The sequence below is a fragment of the Dermacentor silvarum genome, chromosome 3, assembly GCF_013339745.2.
Source record: "Dermacentor silvarum isolate Dsil-2018 chromosome 3, BIME_Dsil_1.4, whole genome shotgun sequence".
Lineage (NCBI taxonomy): Eukaryota > Metazoa > Arthropoda > Arachnida > Ixodida > Ixodidae > Dermacentor > Dermacentor silvarum.
In genome coordinates this window covers 142,057,510-142,077,436 of record NC_051156.1, presented here as the reverse complement: position 1 = coordinate 142,077,436, position 19,927 = coordinate 142,057,510, and the positions used below count along the sequence as shown (strand labels likewise).

General features: G+C 44.4%; 1 protein-coding gene across 2 annotated transcripts in view; it reads right to left on the bottom strand.

Annotated features, from left to right (window-relative positions):
- Positions 1–19,927, bottom strand: part of LOC119445857 (5'-3' exoribonuclease 1) — an 89,853-nt gene that overhangs the window by 60,933 nt on the left and 8,993 nt on the right. For both annotated transcript variants that reach the window (XM_049663678.1, XM_037710160.2), the window contains exons 7-15: positions 19,319–19,404; positions 17,099–17,186; positions 16,818–16,986; positions 15,459–15,526; positions 15,213–15,360; positions 8,844–8,982; positions 8,672–8,761; positions 5,890–6,046; positions 1,325–1,444 (exon numbers count right to left, since the gene is read on the bottom strand). In XM_049663678.1, coding sequence (XP_049519635.1) covers positions 1,325–1,444; positions 5,890–6,046; positions 8,672–8,761; positions 8,844–8,982; positions 15,213–15,360; positions 15,459–15,526; positions 16,818–16,986; positions 17,099–17,186; positions 19,319–19,404 — 1,065 coding nt within the window. The remainder of the gene's footprint in view (positions 1–1,324; positions 1,445–5,889; positions 6,047–8,671; positions 8,762–8,843; positions 8,983–15,212; positions 15,361–15,458; positions 15,527–16,817; positions 16,987–17,098; positions 17,187–19,318; positions 19,405–19,927) is intronic.

Below are 19,927 nucleotides of genomic sequence, written 5' to 3'. Positions count from 1 at the left end.
ACGCCGTGGGAGTGATCGGTCCTGGCCCGATTTAAATTGCCGCACGCCCCGGCGGCAAACAAGCCGCAAGCGAAGCAGATCAATGAGAGCTGTCTCCTTCAGTGACGTACGTGCGGGCACGGCCGGTCTGGAGGCGCACGCTCACTCTTTAAAGAAGGAAGGGAGTGCGCGCCTCCAGACCGGCCGTGGCGCGGGAAACTGGTGTCATGTGGACCCGCCCGACCGCTATTATCGCACTTGTAATATCGTCTGCTCGCGTCAGCTTTCGCTCGCGCTTTTTCTTGTTGGCTTTTCAGGCGAGATCTTCATGCGGTCACATGGTTGAATGAACCGCCTGCCCTCATCTGCCAGTCGTGGCGCTCGTTGCTTCATGCTGCTCTACGGTGTTTCTTTGTTTCGGAATTCTTGGCCTCGTGGTGCCGTGACCTCCATAGCTATGTCAAGGAACTTGTTATCCTTCAAAATAAGTTGTTTACCGACTTGGAAAAAAAATAGGTCAACGAAAACTGATGAGCTGTTTTAAAGTTGCTCAATGTAAGAGTGTTGGCTGTGGTTCGTGTGGTGCCATGATGCAGCTCCGCATTACAAGCGTGTTAAGCGGAGCAGTATCACTCGACGCAACAGGAAGCTTTGCTAGAGAGTTTGTAACCAAGTAAGCCTGTTTTCTTACGTTTTGGGGTTTGCTTTGGATGATACGAATTTTGGATAATACGTTTATTTTCTGGTTCCCGCGAAGATCGCATCAACGAGGTTCCACTGTACATACTAATTCGCTTCAACAAAGTTCCGCCACAACGAAAATTTTTGCGTGTCCCGTGAATTTCGTTGTAGCAGGACTCGACTGTACATGCATGCACCTGCAGTCTCCTGTCATAGTACAGGCACTTATATGCGTAATAAGTGCACTGGCGAGCATTCAGAGCTATATCGAATGTGCATGTGGCAATTTGAGCCTTTGCGACTAGTAAAAAGCATGCATTTATTTTCAAGAATTTCTCAATTTTTCAGACGTTTTCATGGCCTCTAGAGAGTCCGAAAAATCGGACACTGACTGTATATCGAGACATTTGCACGTTTGAAAGAATGTGCCTTTTCTGAACAGAATGCCCCTTAGCCACCAAGAAAAGCTTCGATTTAATAAATCACCTTTAAGTCCTTCTGAAGATTTTATATTTGCAGATAAAAAATAACTTGACCCAAAAGGAAGGGGGATGTGTTGTGTTAAAAAAAAAAGATTACTAATAGGTTAAGTTTCTGATTTACATGTGACTATTTCCAAGAAATGACCAACTCAAGCTCTTATTGTAACAGTAAGGAACTGTACCTCTTCTATGAAGGGTATGAGCACAACAGCTTCCCAATCGTGCTGCTTCCCGTTCAAGTCTGTGTTGAATTCCTTCGGGTAGTAATCCAAGATAGGAGATGACTCATTCTCCATGAGGTCCTGGAAACAAAGAAACAATGAAAGCAATATAAGCACCTTTAAAATTATTTTCTTCACACAACCTATGACATAACTACAAGTCTGATTTCACAGATGCTTTATATCTGTAACTAAAAGACTACAGAAAAGCTCTACACAGTCTATCTACATAATACAGTACACTTGCATTAATTTGACTCTGGTTAATTTGATCCTGAAAGAAGGGGACGGCCAGCACCCATGCATTTCTATGAGCGCGAACTTATTTTGATTGTAAAATTGACCTTCGCCGGATTGACCCCCCCCACCCCCCACATAATACATTTTTTCCCGGGAAAACTGCCGTTTTGAGTGGAGTGCGTCTTATACAAAGGTGCGACTTATAGACCAGAAAATACGGTAACTGCCATGGTGCAACACATATAAGAGCCTTGCCCATTTATTTTGATAAAAAATCAGGTGCACCTTAGACTTCTACTTTGTTAAGGGGGGATGCGACTTTCGGTACCAACTTTCTTGTTTCTTGGTGGATGTCAATGAAAATTGGTACATAGAATAAGAATGGCTCTATGATGATTTCATAAAAATTTCAAAGCGGTACCATGAAAACTTTTTGCTAGACAAATTATTTCTTTCTTGAACCTCGTGGAGGGACTGGAGGATTTACGAAATCAAGTGAAAAGTTTGTTAAATACTGTATGCACAGCCAAATGTATGCAGAAGGGGATAGCGTTCTCGAAATTATTTTTTTTTCAACACTAAAACTTGTAGTTTACGTTTTCTCCAGTCCCACTGCAGTGAGCACGCTTACACTGCAAACAAGGAACCCTACTACGAATTCTTAAAACACTAGGATAAAAAAAGAAGAGCGCTATCCCCTAAAGTACAGTTCAGTGAGTCTGACAAAACAAACGCAATCAAAATGTGTAAAGTAGTTACCAAGATATCTGCTCCACGAGCTGAGCAACATGCCAAAAAAACTGTACTGAGAAAACAAGGTTCAAAGTTGTCAAAATTTAATAGGCACCAGGGTTATAGTCCTTTGTGTCCTTTGCGATGCGGCATCGCTTGACCATCTGACCTGATGGTCTGATGAGCTTTTGCAGCTTTATTTTTCCGCATGGCATCTTTTTCGGCTGGGTTCCTGAACAGTTTCGCCAATACGCGCGGACGATGCTCCATCCGTGCTTGAGATGCTCAGCTGCATGTCCGCGTCGCGCTGCATGCCACCGTCATTGTCACTGCTGAAGTCGCCGAAGCAAACTTTGTTTTAGAGATCGGTGGCTTACGAGCACCAAATTGATGCGCAGTCTTGCGTTTCTTCTTGAACAATCGCCGGCCCATGATAACAGACGAGAGCCGTTCTCCAAGCTAAGAAGGGCCGAGCTTGACAACGTTTTTCGTTTCTCTAACAAGCGACCGCCGGTCCGTTATCATGAGTGAGATACGATCTCTAAACCACGCCGCGACGAGTTGAAAAGACGCGAAATCGGCTCCTCAGCGCTGTCAGCGCGGCGAGCAGACGACCTTTCCGCCGGTTGCTAAGGGCAACCGCCCGGGAGACCAATCCGGAGCCGCGTACAGTCACGTGGCGCGCGCTGCCGATCAGAAACCGCCGCGAGACCTTGAAACTTTTGCTTGCTGTGCGCTTGCTCTTGCATGGTGCAGCTGGCCGAGGCGCCAGATTTCAAGACGGAGAATCGCGCTATCCATAGAGACCAAGATGGCGGCACTAGGTTACGCGGTTGCGGAGATATCGCGGCTTGAAAAATGCCGTTTTTTCACTATTTTCGAGAAACTCCTCGCCACCTTAGCTTCGGTAAACATTTTTTATATCATTTCCGCGCGATTTTCCGTGACGAAATTTTGAAATAAAATAGAAAAGAAGTCATACAAACAGAAAATGTGATTTTCAAAAAATAGTTTTTTTGGCCAAATATCGCGATGCGAAAGCCGCGTCCCCCCTTAAGCAGCTTTAATGTTGTCTCTACGTTAGTTTTCTACTTTGGACACATAGAAAGTATGCGTGCATTTGTTTGTGAGGTGCGTTGGAATCAGGCCAAATCTTCTGTTTCGATGTTCTTTCTGCATCGTGCTTTATTTGACCCGTCGGATAATTCGGTCAATTTTGTCAGTCCCATAAGGGTCGAATTAACGGACGTGATCTGTATACAGGTAATGATTGCCGTCACAATTCGCAATTGCAAGAAACATGTTTCTTATATATGAAGACACCAGAATACATACCCTCCTTCAACGAAGTGCGAAAACAAGACATGTTTTCTTTTGAAAAGTAGACAGCAAAGATGCAGAACCAGACATCATCTGGGACTACAGCCTGGCTCTGATTTTGCAGTACACTTGAAAACATCTACTATAGACCTACACCACGGCGCTACGTCACGAAAATGCAGTGGCGCTGTCGTCGGAATTTAGTTTCGCTTGGTAGGCACTCCGCCGCCGAGCCACCGCCCGTGTCGCGCGTACCACAGCAGCCGCTGGGTTTCACGGGTGGTTGTGCGGTTCCATCTGTGAGGTCTTTATTCTATGATTTTAGAATGAAAGAAACGCAGTATGTGGACGAGCTGAGTTGCGTCGAAATACGCAAGAGATTAAAGTTTTCATAGGTTTCCTGTTGATGAAAACCGTCGCAAGCAAAAGCGAAAGTTGGATTATGATACCAGATCATCCATTATGCGCAATACATTTCGTAACCGTTAAGCTTCTCTTTTATTTTGATTGGCATGCATTAGCCGATCTTAGGATCGTTATTAGCATGCCATTATAATTGCTTGCCGCACTGTGGGAAAGCTAGATTAGGATTAGCCTTGAATGTAGGTCGAGCGAGCAGATGCCCCACAAAACACGTCACATTCGAATTTGTTTTCGTCTCAAAGAATTGAGCCCCCAGCAGTGTAAATATCCTATCACACGTTCACATACGCAGGCAGCAGGGTCACAGCTGCGTTTATTGCAGTGTGGAAGTCATAAACGCGCCTAAACGTGTCAGTTAAATTTCGAGCGCGAAACAAAATGTACAGTGTTAGTACAGAGTTGGAGCGATCGGACGGCCGCGTACAACAGCTAGCTCACATAGCGCGGGCTATAGTGCCTAGAATATACTTACGTATATTCTAGGCACTATAGCGTGGGCCTACACAGGCCGCGTCGCCGTAGAGCCGGTACCTAGCCGGTCCCATCACCGAGGCGATCGCTTCTATCACCGCTCACGGCGACGTAGAAATCGGCTACAGCTTGTTCTTAACCCCTTCAGTCACGAATTATGATAGACTTTCGATAAATGTATGAAATTTACAAATATTTATGCCAAGGTACTGCATGCTCCATTGAAAGCAAATCTAGGTAGTGGAAGGACTCCTTGTGCATATTATGATGACTCATTATAATTATAGAGTTATCGAATATCTGCTTAGTGATCAGTCAGTCATACTACGTTTCTTCATAAAATAAATTTAGTAAACCGCTCGAATTACATACACAATTTAATTATTCGCTGCAAGCATTACTAGAAAGGAAAAAAAGTTATTTCACAGCTGCTACCAAACCGCTTCACGTCGAACAGCCCGTCAAACACGGTAGTGCCTTCACCAAAGCGGTCGTCTATAGTGACACATTGCACTCAGAAATAAAATGGAGGTGCGTTAGGGTAAGCGGAATTTTCAAGTTACTATAAGCTTAATGTTCGCGATCTGTTCCTTGACACCACTGCAGAGAAATTGCGAAAATAAGTCGCGTACAGAAATGTGTACGCCGTGACTGAAGGGGTTAACATGAAATAGCGCTTAATAGAAAAAATATCTCGAATTTGCGCGTGTTTCGTAAAGCAGCATCCCGTACTAAACCAATGGCGCGAACGGCATTTCGTCTCGCAGACGGGAACCAAGCATCGGCCGTCTCAACGAGGCGGCTCGGCTGGCTTGCAAGTACTACGTTTCGTTTGCTATTCGCACCAACGACACCAACAAAACCAATTCATTTAAGCCCACGTTAATCATGTTGTCAAAAATAAGCACACAATGATGAGCAGCAGGCCAGGTCGCAAGCGCTGTCGGCTGTCACTGCGGCGGTCAACTGAGCTAGGCCTAGCGTCTCTTTCGGCCGTATCCCGATGGGGGCGAGATGCAAGAATGTGCACTGGGTTCACATTAAAGAATCTCATGTAGTCAAACTAAATCCGGCGCCCCCACTACTGTGTGCTTCATAATGAAATCGTGGTTATAGCTCCCCCACCCCATTAAAAAAAAAAAAAATGCGTCATCCGCGCGTGCAAGCGGTGGCGGCGAACGTGGGCGGAGCCAAACGTTGGGCGGAGCCTACGCGACGTCGCTATAGGGCCTAAAATATATCGACGGTGCCTACCGCTGTTTACAAACATGGTGTAGGTCTATAGCCAAGCACATTTGAGAAGGCTGGTTGGAATATGCTCGTGTTGGACGGCCGCTTACCTGATAGGCACTGGGAACGAGCTTCTTGCTGGCAGATGGTAGAATTGCCATGAGCTGCTGGAAAGGCAAGAACGGCTTGCCCAGGTCAAATGACATGTCCAAGTTTTGAAAATCCTTGATATCCGAGATGTAAGGGGAGTAGTGGTGCGGGTAGTACCTGTGGAAAGAACATGACGGCCAGTATGTATCACTGATGTTTCTGTAAGACTTGCCCTGCAATTAATTTAACAATGCAGTAACCGCAACAACCTTAAGACCTGCTACGATAAACATAAGGTTTTCAGCTTGAAAGATATGCACTGGCCTAGAAAAAAACTAAATGGACTTCAACCTGTTCAGGTTATCAAAATATTTAAGATGTGTCTGATGCATGTGCAAGAATTCATTGTAACAGTTTAACACCTGTTTAATTAATAGGGTTTAAAATCCTAAAGCAACACTGGAGCTATGATCGAGATCTTTTTCGTTCTGGGGTTTTACGTGCCAAAACCAGTTCTGAGGCACGCCGTAGTGGAGGGCTCCGGATTAATTTTAACCACTTGGGGTTAGTTAATGTGATGCTAAGTAGAATTATTAACGAGCATTCTTGCATCCTGCCCCAATCGAAAAGCAGCCGTGGCAGTTCGAAACTGAACCCACGACCGTATTCAGTAGAACACCATAGCCATCAGGCCATTATGAAAGATTTCTCGTGATAACAGTATGTTGTCCCGTGTATCAGTAGGTAAACCTTTTACTTTGAAAAATAAGTATCCGAAATAAGGAGGTAGTTGACCCATGTGAGGTGCCGACCAATACAGTTGAACCTAGTTCTACGTTTTGGGCAAAAAATCTCAAGAATAAAAATACTGACCAGGAAAATGTACGATCTGAAGTCACTAAAAAATTTGACAGACTCTACTGTAGTTAACATCTACGTAATGAGAAGTGTTGCGTGAATCTTTGCAGCACGAGACTCCGACGCGTGCCGAGCTGGTGAGGCCCGAGCGGCTTGAGACGCTCGTCATTTTTGAGGCTTCAGCAAGCATACGTACAAGCTCCTTGAATGAGGAATTTTGGTGGGAAGTTTTGACATGCCCACACAGCGTGAATAGTTGCAGCACAACGTGCAGAGCGAAACATGACGCCCACTTGGCGTCGTGGGCCACCGGGCACGGCAGCGCGTCACTTATTAAAAGTGTGCAGTAGGCTTCTAACAGCACTACACCCCATGTGCTGTGAAACAGCTAGTTGAAGATGCTTATCGCAATACGGTTGGTGATGATAGCTGTCAATGGAGCGTGTGACGACCCGCGAGGAGATTTGCTGGTACTGGAATAGGAAACCGAGTGCACGCCGGCATTTTCACGAGAGACGGACGTGCGAGTATTGCAGGGAAGCTGCTGCGGTAGGTGGCTACTGTTAGTGAGCGCACGCGCCTCGTACCCTTTCTTGTTTACATGGGATCAAGCAGCCTGAAATCATATTATACAATCCCAGTTTGTCAATGTGCTGAATGTTGGTGCCAAAATATCACGTTTTCTGGTATATATGAACCGGTAAAAAAGAAAGGTAACTATATTCAATAACTTTTTCTGTTCTCTATCACGAATGCTGACGCCAGGAAATCAGGATCGTATCAATGAGGTTCTACTGCATACAGAGTGTGTTTGTGGCACCCACGCGGAACGAGATTTGTATTGGCCTACAATGCAGACTTCAGCATTGACTTGAGCTCCGAGTTGACTCTGGAGCCCGTTCCAAGCCAATTTCACTAGCCCATGATGTACAAACGCCATCCTGCGATAAGTCGGTCCCAAGGTCTGTGGTTGCATCAAACAACGAAAATGTTTTCCCACTTTCGACGTCATTAAATGAAATGCAATATTCTCCTGAAGCAGAAAACTACTTCAATCTCACACTGAAGAGATACTTCAACATTTTGGAAAACACCGACTGGACATGTGAAGCACTGCACCCCAGACACTGTGGCACTGTCTGCAAACAACACTCAGTGTGGGCTACAACAAGATGTGGTCCATGAGAACTAGGTATACTCCATTTAAAAGCAATGCCCCAACTTTTGAGAAGCTTTTGGGAAGACAAAACCAACAGCAATGATGACTGCATCAACATTTGGAGTGACAACGCCTATGATTTCAATGGCAAATAGCAACAAGAGCTGAGACTTCAATATGGCGAATCAATGAATCTGTCACAACTTGCATTTGAAAAATTTCTTTCCCCCATTTGCAAGGGCCAGCGTGAGGGGGAAAGGGCTCAACCTAACTCAGTGACAACTCGTATGAGGACCGCTCAAGGAGCTATGGCACAAAAAGATGATGATACGCATAATGTTAAAAGACGGAAAGACAGCGGTGTGGATTAGACTGAAAATAAAGGTAGCCAATATTCTACTTGAAATTTGGAGCAAGAAATGGAGTTGGGCAGGCCACGTAATGCTCAGAATAGATAACCATTGGTCTATCAAAATTACAGAATGAATACCAAGAGAAGGGAAGCCAGGATGGCAGAAAACTAGGTGGCGCAATGAAATTATAAATTTGCAGGTATAGGATAGAGTCACCTGGCGCAAGACAGGTGTAAGGGGAGATCACTTGGAGAAGGCCTTCATCCAGTGGAGGGCATAAAGAAGACTGATGATAACATTTGTTCGTGTCATTGCAGCCCACGTTTCTCACAAGAAGAACCCAATTACACGTGAACGAATATGTTCGTTCTCAGTTTCCAGTTCACATGCCGAGCAGTTCCCTTTTCATGTTTGACACAAAGAGCTTCTTACCAGTTCCAAGACTGTACGCCATTGTAGTAATAGTGCAGGTTCCACTGAACAGCCCGGACGTAGCCGTGTGCTTGTTCTTGCATAACTTCCCTGAAACGATTTAAAACAAGCCCTCTTGAGGTTAATACGCTCTGAGAGACCACCACAGCCTTTCGAGATAAGAAGAGCTCACTTGTTGACATCTTTGTAGTCCAGCTTGTTGACATAATAGTCCCGCTTGTGCTGCCGAAACTCCATCTCGACGAGACCCTCCTGCTCCTCATCACTGTCGTAGTCGGGAATGTCCAGGTGGCTGAACTTCTCCAGCAGGCCTGACAAACAGCAAGCCAAGCAATGTCAGATGCTTAGCATGCACAAAAATATGTATGGCCATGTCATGCAAGTTCAGAAAGGTAGTTCACAAAGCACCCTTAACAGGAATCTTAAACACTTAGCGTCTCTATTAAGATATGCGTGAGGTGCAGGAATTCTCTCCTTGGACAAGTGCAGATATGGTTTAAAAGATATCTGTTACATAAGTTGTAAACTAGGTGTATTCAAATAGTGAAATTTACAAATTGAACTGAATAAAAATTTCCAATGATGATGTTTGGTGTTTAATGGCGAGAGGACCAGATACGACCAAAGAGTGCCATGACACACGGCCGATGTGTTGCCAATGCTTTCTGAATGAAGTGGAAAATAGAGCGCTAATTGTAGGTGTTACGTGGCTGTAAAAAAGGCCTAAAAATCTGTTGCTATAAATGGCATAAATATGTAGCTATTACAATAATGACAATCGCTAGTGTGCACTATGACAGAATACAAATATTCAAGAAAAATGACCTTCTAAGAAAAAATTTGAAGTCTCGCTCTGTGTCTTCATTGAACGAGTCCCAAATGTTTTCTCTCCATTCATTCCCCTTCAGTAACTAGATGCTGTCACACTACCAAAAGTTATAAATTAGCCCCTTATCGCATGATGTACCATATACGATACACATATAACTTCCTACAGCATAACAGACTCAAAAAGAAAATGCTCCATATTTCCCCGGTACCTATGTCCCCCCCGCTCCCCTAGCAATTAAATACGCAGTGCCAGTAGTACTAGAAACAACTTTTGAGTTTTTTCGTTAAAAAACATGTGGTGGCAGCTTGTCACACAGCATGCAAAAAGTTCATAAAGAAAAAGGTTACTTATACACAATTAATATTCATCACATGGGAACAAAATATACCTGTCTGTTAGCTGTTTATTAGGTGACTGTAATGTTCTGAATAACAAATACATTAGGGTGGCTTTATGAGGCCATCATTAATTGCTGTATCGTATAATATGATACCACAGCATGCAGTAATGGGTTGCTTTTTGGAGGAGAGATTTGTTTCCCCGCGAAAGAACACACTTGACGGCAAAATATAATGTTTGTGCAGGCTGTACTCTTTCTTAGCACCATTACCAGTAATGAATAGATCAGAAAATGCAAATTCATGCAGTGATTACGACGAAGATAGCCTGGTGCCTTGCTGTGTTACGAGAGCAAATAACAATAGCAGCAACCATTGATGCTTGGAGGATGAGCAAGAATGTTTTCTTGCGGCTTGAATTCAGCTCCTGAAGTGTATGCAAACCAGGAAGTTGCCTGGAACCATAATCTGTAAATTATCTGGCCTAGAAATTAAAGCTATTAATTAGTTAAGGGACGTCGTAAAATTTAAAAGAAACTTGTACCAGCTGGAGCTGTGATAAATAAACTCCATGTTTTAAAGTAGCGTTTAAGTTTTTAACAGCGAAGTTGTTTAAACCAGCCGTAACTTGTGGTGCGTAGCAAGAAACTACCAAGAAAGAAAAAAAAAAAAACTTTCTTGTCGAGGCAGGATTCGAACCCGCGTACCCCCGGTCCCAAAGCGAGCGTCGTAACCACTAGGCTATACAGCCACGCCTGCAGAGCATGCATTTATGCAAACCATATGATTGCGTTCGAGCGTCATCTTTGTCCACAGCTGGCGCGTTCGTATGCTCGTGCTCTGCGAGGTGAAGAGGTTTTGCACACTATGAGAGCGAGAGAGAGACGCATTCACGGAGCGGGTCTCCTGGAACGCGGTGTCGGCGTTGCAAGCTGCGCTATGCAACGCGCAGTGACGGCTGTAAGTCCGAAAAGCGCGAAAAGAAATTATGACCATCATGAGTAATAAGATGAAAAGTTTGCGCGTACTTCCGGAAAATGCTGGGCTACGATCGCCCAGCTTCGCTGTTTCAAGCGTTGCACGGCCGAGTGCAAGGTTAAGCGTTTTTTTCAATGGTGGTGATATATTTTGCATGCTGTCTGTCATTCAAATGTTTTTCTGCATGCCCATAAGGTGTACCCATAACTGCCTGCTGTATCATATGTGATATGCGACATTGGCTCATCAAATTGCAAGCAAGCATTAAAAAAAAAGAAAAGAAAGAGGCTTGTTTAGGCAATCCTGGCCTAAACAAAGGCTTGTCTAATTTTTAGCGGTGTGCGAATACCGATTTTGAATCGAATCGAGCAAAAAAAAAAAAAAAAAAAGCACAGAATATCGAATATCAGAAAATATGGTGCTGCACATGCTCAGTAGTCTCCTAGCATTGCATAACAAAAAGTAGCAAGCTACCAGTAACATAGGTACATAGATCAAGATACAGCATAGACCACTTACAACGTAACCGATTATAGTGCAGGTCCGGATATAGTACGGTCTTTTCAGACTCCTGTTAATTTTCCCATAGCACTCCATGTATACGCATACCGCTTACAGTGCAGCCGCGTGAGACGAAATACCGGTTATAATGCGGCTTCCGTGAGAAAATCTCGCCGACAAGGGCGGTAGCGAGCACGCTTCTCAGCGAGGTGCACCCACCGATGGGAGAGGAGATCAACGAGGGTGATGCGGAGGAGGAGCAAGAGACGTGGAGCCTGAGTCCAAGGGCGATAAAATCGTCGCCGCGCGCCGTATGTGCGAGTGAAAGCGCGCGGGGGACGCGCGCCTTCACGGAGAGCGAACGCACAACGGACAGCAAATGCGACTTCCATCGCGCGAAAGGCCGTGGGGGGTATGGGAGGAAGGGAGGGGTGGGCGAAGCTGTGCTGTGGCACCAAATGCATATCTTGCAACCGGGCGCAAGGGGAACTGGCGACGCAATCTCCCACGCGAAAGGAGCAAAACGGTAAGGCAGCACGGGGTTGTCTGCGGTCATCGAGTCTATTCATGTTTGCTTGTGCGCGTTGACACCACGCTTGTTAATTCAGTTAGTAAGCGAATGTGTCAAGTTTATTCAGCCGATAAAACTACTATCCCTACTCTTGTAGCTCTCTACTAATTTTCTATCACAATTGATGCTTCGCCTTTCGGGCAAACTGAGACATTAAAAAAAAAAAAGAATTATCACTCTGTCTGCTTCATGCTAAGATTGTAGGTACTTGGACATTAAACTTTCAACATTCGTAAATTTAAATGGATGCAAAACCCCAGTCGCACGCTTCGATTCTCGGATACGCGCGGCTGCTTGGTCTACATGTTTTGCATACGTGCAGGGCTTGAAAATCGTTGTTTTGGTTATAGTGCAGATATTCACGACTCCGGCGACTTACGTTATAAGCGGTCTACACAGTATACAGTACGGTCTACTCTTACAAAAGAGAACACCAAATTAGCATAGCAGCACTGATTACAGCTCAGTTCTAGTATATACAGGTCTGGAAAATATATTTTTATTTAACAGAAATTCTCTTGACTAGAATTACGTGCTTTTTTTCCCCTCTGAATCTAATGAACTAGCGACTTACATTGTATAGTGTAATGGGGTTCTCAGTTTAATAGTGGACCTGTCTTTTGTGACAATCTTTTATTTATTGCATAAAAAGTTTTGCTTTCCTGTTTTCCTCCAAAATGCAGAAGGCTTACCCAACTTCACGGCAGTGGGTTATCGTAAGGTCAATCTGCGCGACGGACGAAAGGACCGCGCATCACGTGGCTCGATCACCGCTCTGCGCATAGCTGGTGCCAATGGTAAAGAGCAGGTGCTGTCCATGCTGTTTATTTGACGTGATTTGCCACCTCTCAAAGATTCGGAAATCTGGAGGGTCATGGCAAATTCACGACGCTCGCAATCCCCTTCCTTTTCGTTCGTTTGCTGTCTCTCGCTTTCGTTTGCGAGGTGGTTTGTCAGCTTTCTGGGTGTCGCACACCTGCTGAGAATAGATATGCATCGATTTGGCACTGAAGCGCAACTTTAGTCTCCAATGCCCGATGAAGCAGCGCCGATTAGGCATAGTGGCCTCGGCAGTATGGCTGTGACGAAAATTTGGTGCTGGCCGATGTGGTAACGGGCTGCAAGACGTCGAATGAATGCTTGCCGCTAACATGTTCATATGGGTGACTTATCAGTGATCGGTGCGGGATAGATTGACAGCTCTTGAATGGCTGAAGTTCGTCAGCATGTGTATCCAACACGCTCTGCGTGCCTATTGGCGGCTAATCGGCCCGATCGTCGCACATGCTTTTGCACTTTACGAAATACGCGCTGCTTTTGTTGATGTTCCTTCTGTCCATGTTGCGTTACAATTTCAATTGGCCCAGTCAGCCAGGACAAACCTTGTACCAACAGAGGTGGCTGTCAATTCTAAATACTCTAAAAAAAATCCTGGTTTCTCTTTAAAGGTACAGTAAAACCTCGATAATTCGAAGGTCGCCGGACCATGAAAATTCTTCGAATTAAGCGGATTTTTGAATTAACCGAAATGAATTAAAAAAAAAGAAAACAAGCAAGAACTTGCTGCAAAAAGAAACCACCTTTATTTTCCATGTCCGAGAAAGACTACTCGAAGTAATCACTGATGCGGGATTACTTGGCGCGGTAGTTCGCCGCCCCTAGTGCCATGCTCTCCAGCTGGCTCACAGCATGTAGCATACAAATATCACCCGCACTGCACTCAACAAAGTTGCGGACGATGTTCACGGAATCGATAACTGCCGCGAAAGCGGGCGTGGGGGTGTTTGACTCCAAAAATTTGGACTTGCTGGATATTCCGGACTTCAAAAATGCACCGTCAGGGTTCCCATTGAGTTCATGCATTTTCGCACCCAATTTTTCGGACGAATTGAGACCCCAAAGTTTGATTTTCCGGACTAAATCGCTCTTTCCGAGCCACACTACCCAATCTTGGAGGCCGCCATGTTGGATTTTACACTGGCTTGGATTCCAGTGGCTCGCTGTATAGCCTCCAAGATGGGAAGGCACGCGGCTATCAATAGAGAGCTCGCGCCATCCTCCCGTCTCGGAGGCCATGGGCGCTCTTCCTTGGCTGACAAAACGCTCCATAGTACTGCACTTTTTCTTTTTCCCTTCTAGTATATGCGCTCAGCACTATCGTTGTAACCATTTATTGTGGGATGTTTTTTTATTGCCGCGCGCCCGCCGTATGTGCGAGTGCCAGCGCGCGGGGGACGTGCACTTTCATGGAGAGCGAACGCACGGCGGAGCGTAAACGCGACTTCCTCCCTCGCGCGAGAGGCAGTGAGGGGGGGGGGGGGCGACTTCTATTCTTCTAAGTGCGTACTTAGCGCCGGAGCGGGCTCTCGCACGCACCGTATCTTGAAAGCGATCTCCAGATGGCCCTGACCTTTGTATGCGCTGTGCTTTCGCCGCTCAGTTTCCGTTGAAGCGATAGACCGCACGAACCTTCGCTCGCTGCGGCGGCCGCGCTCGTGCGCGCTGACTCCACGCTTGTTCATTCAGCGAGTTTTTTTTATCTCTAAAGTTTCGGTTACTATTTTGAACGCAGCGTGTACATTGAGCAGGTGTCTCGGAGACCCATCTCTCAGAGATCGGCGCTACCTCCTGTGCCTTCGTGAGAGCTAAGCGGTGCGAAGCTCGTTTCTTGGATCTCCATGGCGAACTCCGTTGGCGGAGATCGCCAACGCGGTGACGTTCGTGTCGACTGTACACGGAGACGACGTCACTGCTGCGCAAATCCAAGCAAGTCGATCCCCTCCAAGCGTAGTATGAGGCAGGGCATTATTAGAGTTTTTTTTAAGCCGCACTAATCATTTTCTTTTTTTCGGCCTAACGAGTTTTTCGGACTATTTTTCAGTCCCCACGAGCTCGGAAATTCGGTTGGCGACTGTATGGAGCGCCCTAACCTAACCGCCGCACATTGCTACCAGCCGGAAACTTCGAATTATCCGAATAGAGCCACGCGGGCCATTCAAATTATCCGGTAGAATTTTCATTGAGAATGACGGGACCGCTCAAATTCTTCGAATTAACCGAAATTTCAAATTAACCGAGTTCGAATTATCGAGGTTTTGCTGTAACTGTCGTGCAAGCAACTAAACAGCTGCAGATTTAACCAAGAATGCCATCTGGCCACCGTCACTGCAAACCCTTCTTTGCAGGACTGTGTATCAGCCACCCATCCTCTTTATATATTTTTAACCCAGCTACATAAGGAATGACTAACACTCAGCAAACGACTATGCCAATGGCTCACACCAGAGTGCACAGGTTGCATTCTCTGAATTTAGCACTTACGTTTTTCGTCTGGATCCTTGGTCTTCTCCTTGTCAGTTGGCGGTGACCCGTTCTGCTGCACAATACCATTTGGTGCTTCGGCATAGGCTCTCTTCGATGCTAAAAACTTCTGGTCAGCTTGAACGTCGGTGAATTTTTCGTAGTCGAACTGGAACGGATCAATACACCTTGTTAATCAGTAACTCGAAAACAGTACGACGAAAAGTAAAAGTAGAAAAAAAAAAGCAGGAGGACAGGTAAGCATACCTGAGACAGCCTGGTTAGAAATTTTTCGAACCTTTCCAAATTTAGCTTTCCATACTCATTGATGTAACCTGCAGGCAAAACAAGGGGTAGAACAACTCAGAAAAGTCCTTAGAACTGGTACTTCTGTGTTTGTTATGATTATTAAAGAAAAGTGCAAGAGAAAGACATTAAGGGAACAAAAAAAAATAAAAAATTAAGAGCACTCATTATGCGCCACTAACGTGTTAAGTTTATGACTGTAAAATCACAAATGTACAATCACAAACTAAGCCCAGGCCAAACATGCCAGACATTGAGCTTTGGCATCTCTAACTCAAAAAGGATAAAGAAACATGAGAAGCAGCAGCAGCAGCAGCTTCATTAGCTGCACCAAACGCCCTAGCGGTCTGCATCAGAGAACAAGCAGGGATAGCCAATATTCTAGTTGACATTAAGTGGAAAAAGTGGAGCTGGGCAGGCCACTGTAATGCGTAGGATGGATAACCGGTGGACCATTAGAGTTACAGAATGGATACCAAGAGCAGGGAAGCGCAGTCGAGGACGGCAGAAAACTAGGTGGAGTGATGAAGTTAGAAATTCGCAGGTGCAAGTTAGAATCAGCTAGCGCAAGACAGGGGTAATTGGAGATCGCAGGGAGATGCCTTCGTCCTGCAGTGGACATAAATATAGGCTGATGATGACGATGATGAAAAAATGAAAAAGAGAGACATTAGGACTTTGTTGCAGCTTCCTTGCTAAAAAGGATGTGGACGCAACCAAATTAGTGGGCAAGCACCAAGCGAGGCCAATTATGGCACCTAGGCTCTGGGAAAGAAAGCACACCACGAGGCAACACGAGCTGGTCACAAGCAGCGTGTACATAAATGCGACAAGTGAGGCATCACATTTCTAGTGCATCACATCTATGTAAATGGTGGTCATGCACTATGAAGGGGAACTGCATTATTGCAACAGGAGAGGGTAGTTCTTGACAAGGAAAGTAATCTCACGTGGTGCATGTAAACACTGGCATATCACGCTGAGCTAGAGAGGAAAAGCGAGATTACTGCTGCTGTGTGCTCTCCTCCACTCGATGGCGAAACATAAACCACCCCTATACAAGTTCCAGCTTGTTTCACACGAAGGAAAATGCGCCACATGTAAACGCTGTCACGCAAATATTAGCATGCTTCACTGAGAAATGCGATGCGCCAATTTCGCATTCATGTAATCTTGGCTACAGAGTGGAGTGACCACAACGCTGCTCAAATGACTAGATGCGTGGCACAGGCCTGTCAAGCTCTCCACATCACATGAAGATATTTCATGACCAACGCACATGGCACAGCCCTTCCTTCTAATTTGGGGTCGAGAGCTCACCTTCCAGCGTTGGCATCACGTCAATGTAAGCCTGATAGAGAACTGGCAGTGCATTGTGAGCAATGTGGAGGTTGGGCAAGTGTGGAAGAAAGTCATTGCCCACTAGGAAGCACATCAGCACCCAGTCGTCTATGATGTTGTCCACATTGAACTCGAATGAGATTGTCCCCTGTAAAACGAAAGATGAAATGATGGGGGCAAAGGACTTGTTTTAATCAACAGAAAACATATCCAATCCGTCTCAACTCTAACCTGCCCACCACGAACGATGAGCTGCTTACCTTTAAGGCTTGAAACTCAAGCTCCAAGTATTCTCGAAGCAGTGACAAATGAAGAAGGTGAAATGTGATCTCTTCAGGAACATTGAGCCTGTGAAAGCAAGAAGTCAATGAAGAAATGCAAAAAAGAAAGAGTCTGTGTCATGTATGCCATGGGATTACATCAATGATATACACACAGTGCTTTTGTCTTTGAATGTATTGAGACTTTCTGTGCATAATTATTTAGGAAACAAGTAACTAAGTACACTGAAAAAAAGACCAACACAAAATACTAAGAGCATGCACTTAGTACAAGACCAGCTTCTTCCAAGTGCATGCCAGACAAACTTGGAAATTAAACTAGTGGGACCCTACAATCGGATATGCACAACTTTTAGTTTGCTAGCTCAGTCCTCTTTAAAGAATCTTAGGCCAAAACACTGACACACAATTCATGTAAATGGTGAATATCAAGCAATGCTTATGCAATTTCTTGCTGCAACCAAACCACATAAACCTACTGAGAGAAAAAAAAAAAAAAAAAAAGCTGTAGCTAGAAAGCTTGCCAGTGCTTCGCTGCAATCTACTGTCCTAACTAATAATTTTTTACACAGGTCGCTTAATGAGAATGAATGCGAATGCATGCATGAAAAAAAAAAAAAAACTGCACTTATCAGTTTATAAAAAAAAAAAAAAAAACATGCAACTATCACTAAAAAGCAATGTCAGTTGGCCACAAATGTTATGTTACACAGGTTCTACGATAAAGGTAAATTTTTGCTCTGTTAAAGACTAACTGCAATGAAATTTTTGGACCGCTTAAAAAGCCCAGTTTAAGACAGCGTAGATAAAGAGGAACCACACAAAATTTGACTTTTGAAATATGAGTGGAAGCATCATGAAGAGCTAGCAAAAATAGCAATTTCTGATACCAAAACTGAAGGGGGAGAAGGGTGATGAAACAATTCAGTGGGGACTTATGTTGTTCAGAAGCTTAATCGACACAACCTTGTCTCTTCAAAGAAAGAAAGACACACACACACACACACACACACACCACACACACACACACACACACACACAATGTCTAGCATGTGACCGGCTTTTAACACTTCATATACTTTTTTCCACTTGAAAACTTGTAAGGCTAATGCAATAAATTTAAAAGAAAAAGGAAAACAACCTGCCAATATAACTTGCCAGAAGCGACAAGACCTAGGACGCATGGCTCCTCAACACGACCTCCAAGATAAGGAGCCGCCGTGCTGGAACTTACGTCATAGCGACAACCAGCAGGTGCACGCATTGTCTGCTTAGGTGCTGTTTAAATGTGACATTTGTTTGTTCTCTTGATGTTCTCGAAATACTAATTTTGCACATACAGCAAGACATTTACTGTGATATATCAGTAGCTATCATAGATATAATATTAATTTTTTTGCAGCATAAAGCTAGACGTTTGGAGCACTCAACATAGGAAGCAGTTTTTCAAGTTTATTTGTTTAATGTTTTTTAAATTTGTCTTTTGGGTGACTAATGCATGGCCATGTTCAAAACAGTAGAGTTCAGTGTACTATAAAGTAAGAAATATTGATGCAATCCTAAAAGTGCTTCTTATGTTGTGAAGCTTGTGCTTTCTGCTGTTGGTCCATATGTCATTTGTCTATTTTTATGCAGCCGTTATTTGTCTATTGTAGTAAGAACAAAAGACATTGTTTTCGTAATTATGTAACGAAATAATGAGCCTACAGAAAAAATAACTGCATTTTTAGAATCAGGAGAAGAAACTAAACAAGCATGCCAACTTTTATCAAGTTTGGTTCATAAATAAGTAATGATAATTTTAATTACCACGTCCCCACTTAAAGGCTGGCTACCAAGAAAAGTATACAATTACCAGCCCTGCGGCGCTGCCAAGATTGCTTCAGTGGTATATACTACTCATCTATAACAAATTTAGACAGAGTGAAATTTCACTGCAGTTGGCCTTTGAGGCATGGCGATTCGAATTTATCCGATCGCTAGTAGGTTGCAATTTTTCACAAATACAGTGTACCATAAACTTATGTGGTCAACAGTACATACTGCATCACAGAGTGCACATAAAAAATCAATTCACAGCCAAGTATAATAAATTGAAAACCAAGTAAACAATAAATAATAGTTGATGGACAAAACAAGCAGTCGGGAACATGCACTAAACAACAAACATGAAACATTAAGAGAGGAACAAGAACGAACCGCTTTTGACTTTGCCTCTTGCCATACACAATCTCCTCCCGAAGCAGTGCAAAGTGTGGTTCATGGGAACAGATGCCCAGCATAATCTGCAAAGAAATGGTGCCCACGTGAAAAAGAAGAGTACGGACCTGTTGCTTACGAACAAAGCCTGACGCCTACGCTAGAACATCTACGGTCTTTGCCAAAGCTTCCAGAGTCACTTAAAGGGATACGGACAAAAAATCTAAAAATTTTACAAAAATTTTACAAGTATCCAGAATAGCACCCTTAAACTGGATTTGCAGATATAAGTCCCTTGCATTCTTGCGTTATGTGATTGTGCTCGAACGTCTGTGTTCTCATTATTCAGTATGTGCCGGTGCCCCCCCCCCCCCTCTGGTACTCAAATGTCCACCTCTCAAAAGTTTTCTGGGGAGAACCCTGTTGCCCAAGCAATATGCCAAATTTGTCTAAGAACGCTTATCACATACTCTCGTTGACAAGAACCATGATCAACACCACAAAGCCACATAAAATTCATGTATTGAAATGTTTAAAACTGTGACTGCATTTGCGAGGGAACAAACCACAATTGCAGAGATAAAGAAGGCATCACTGCGCACCGCCTAT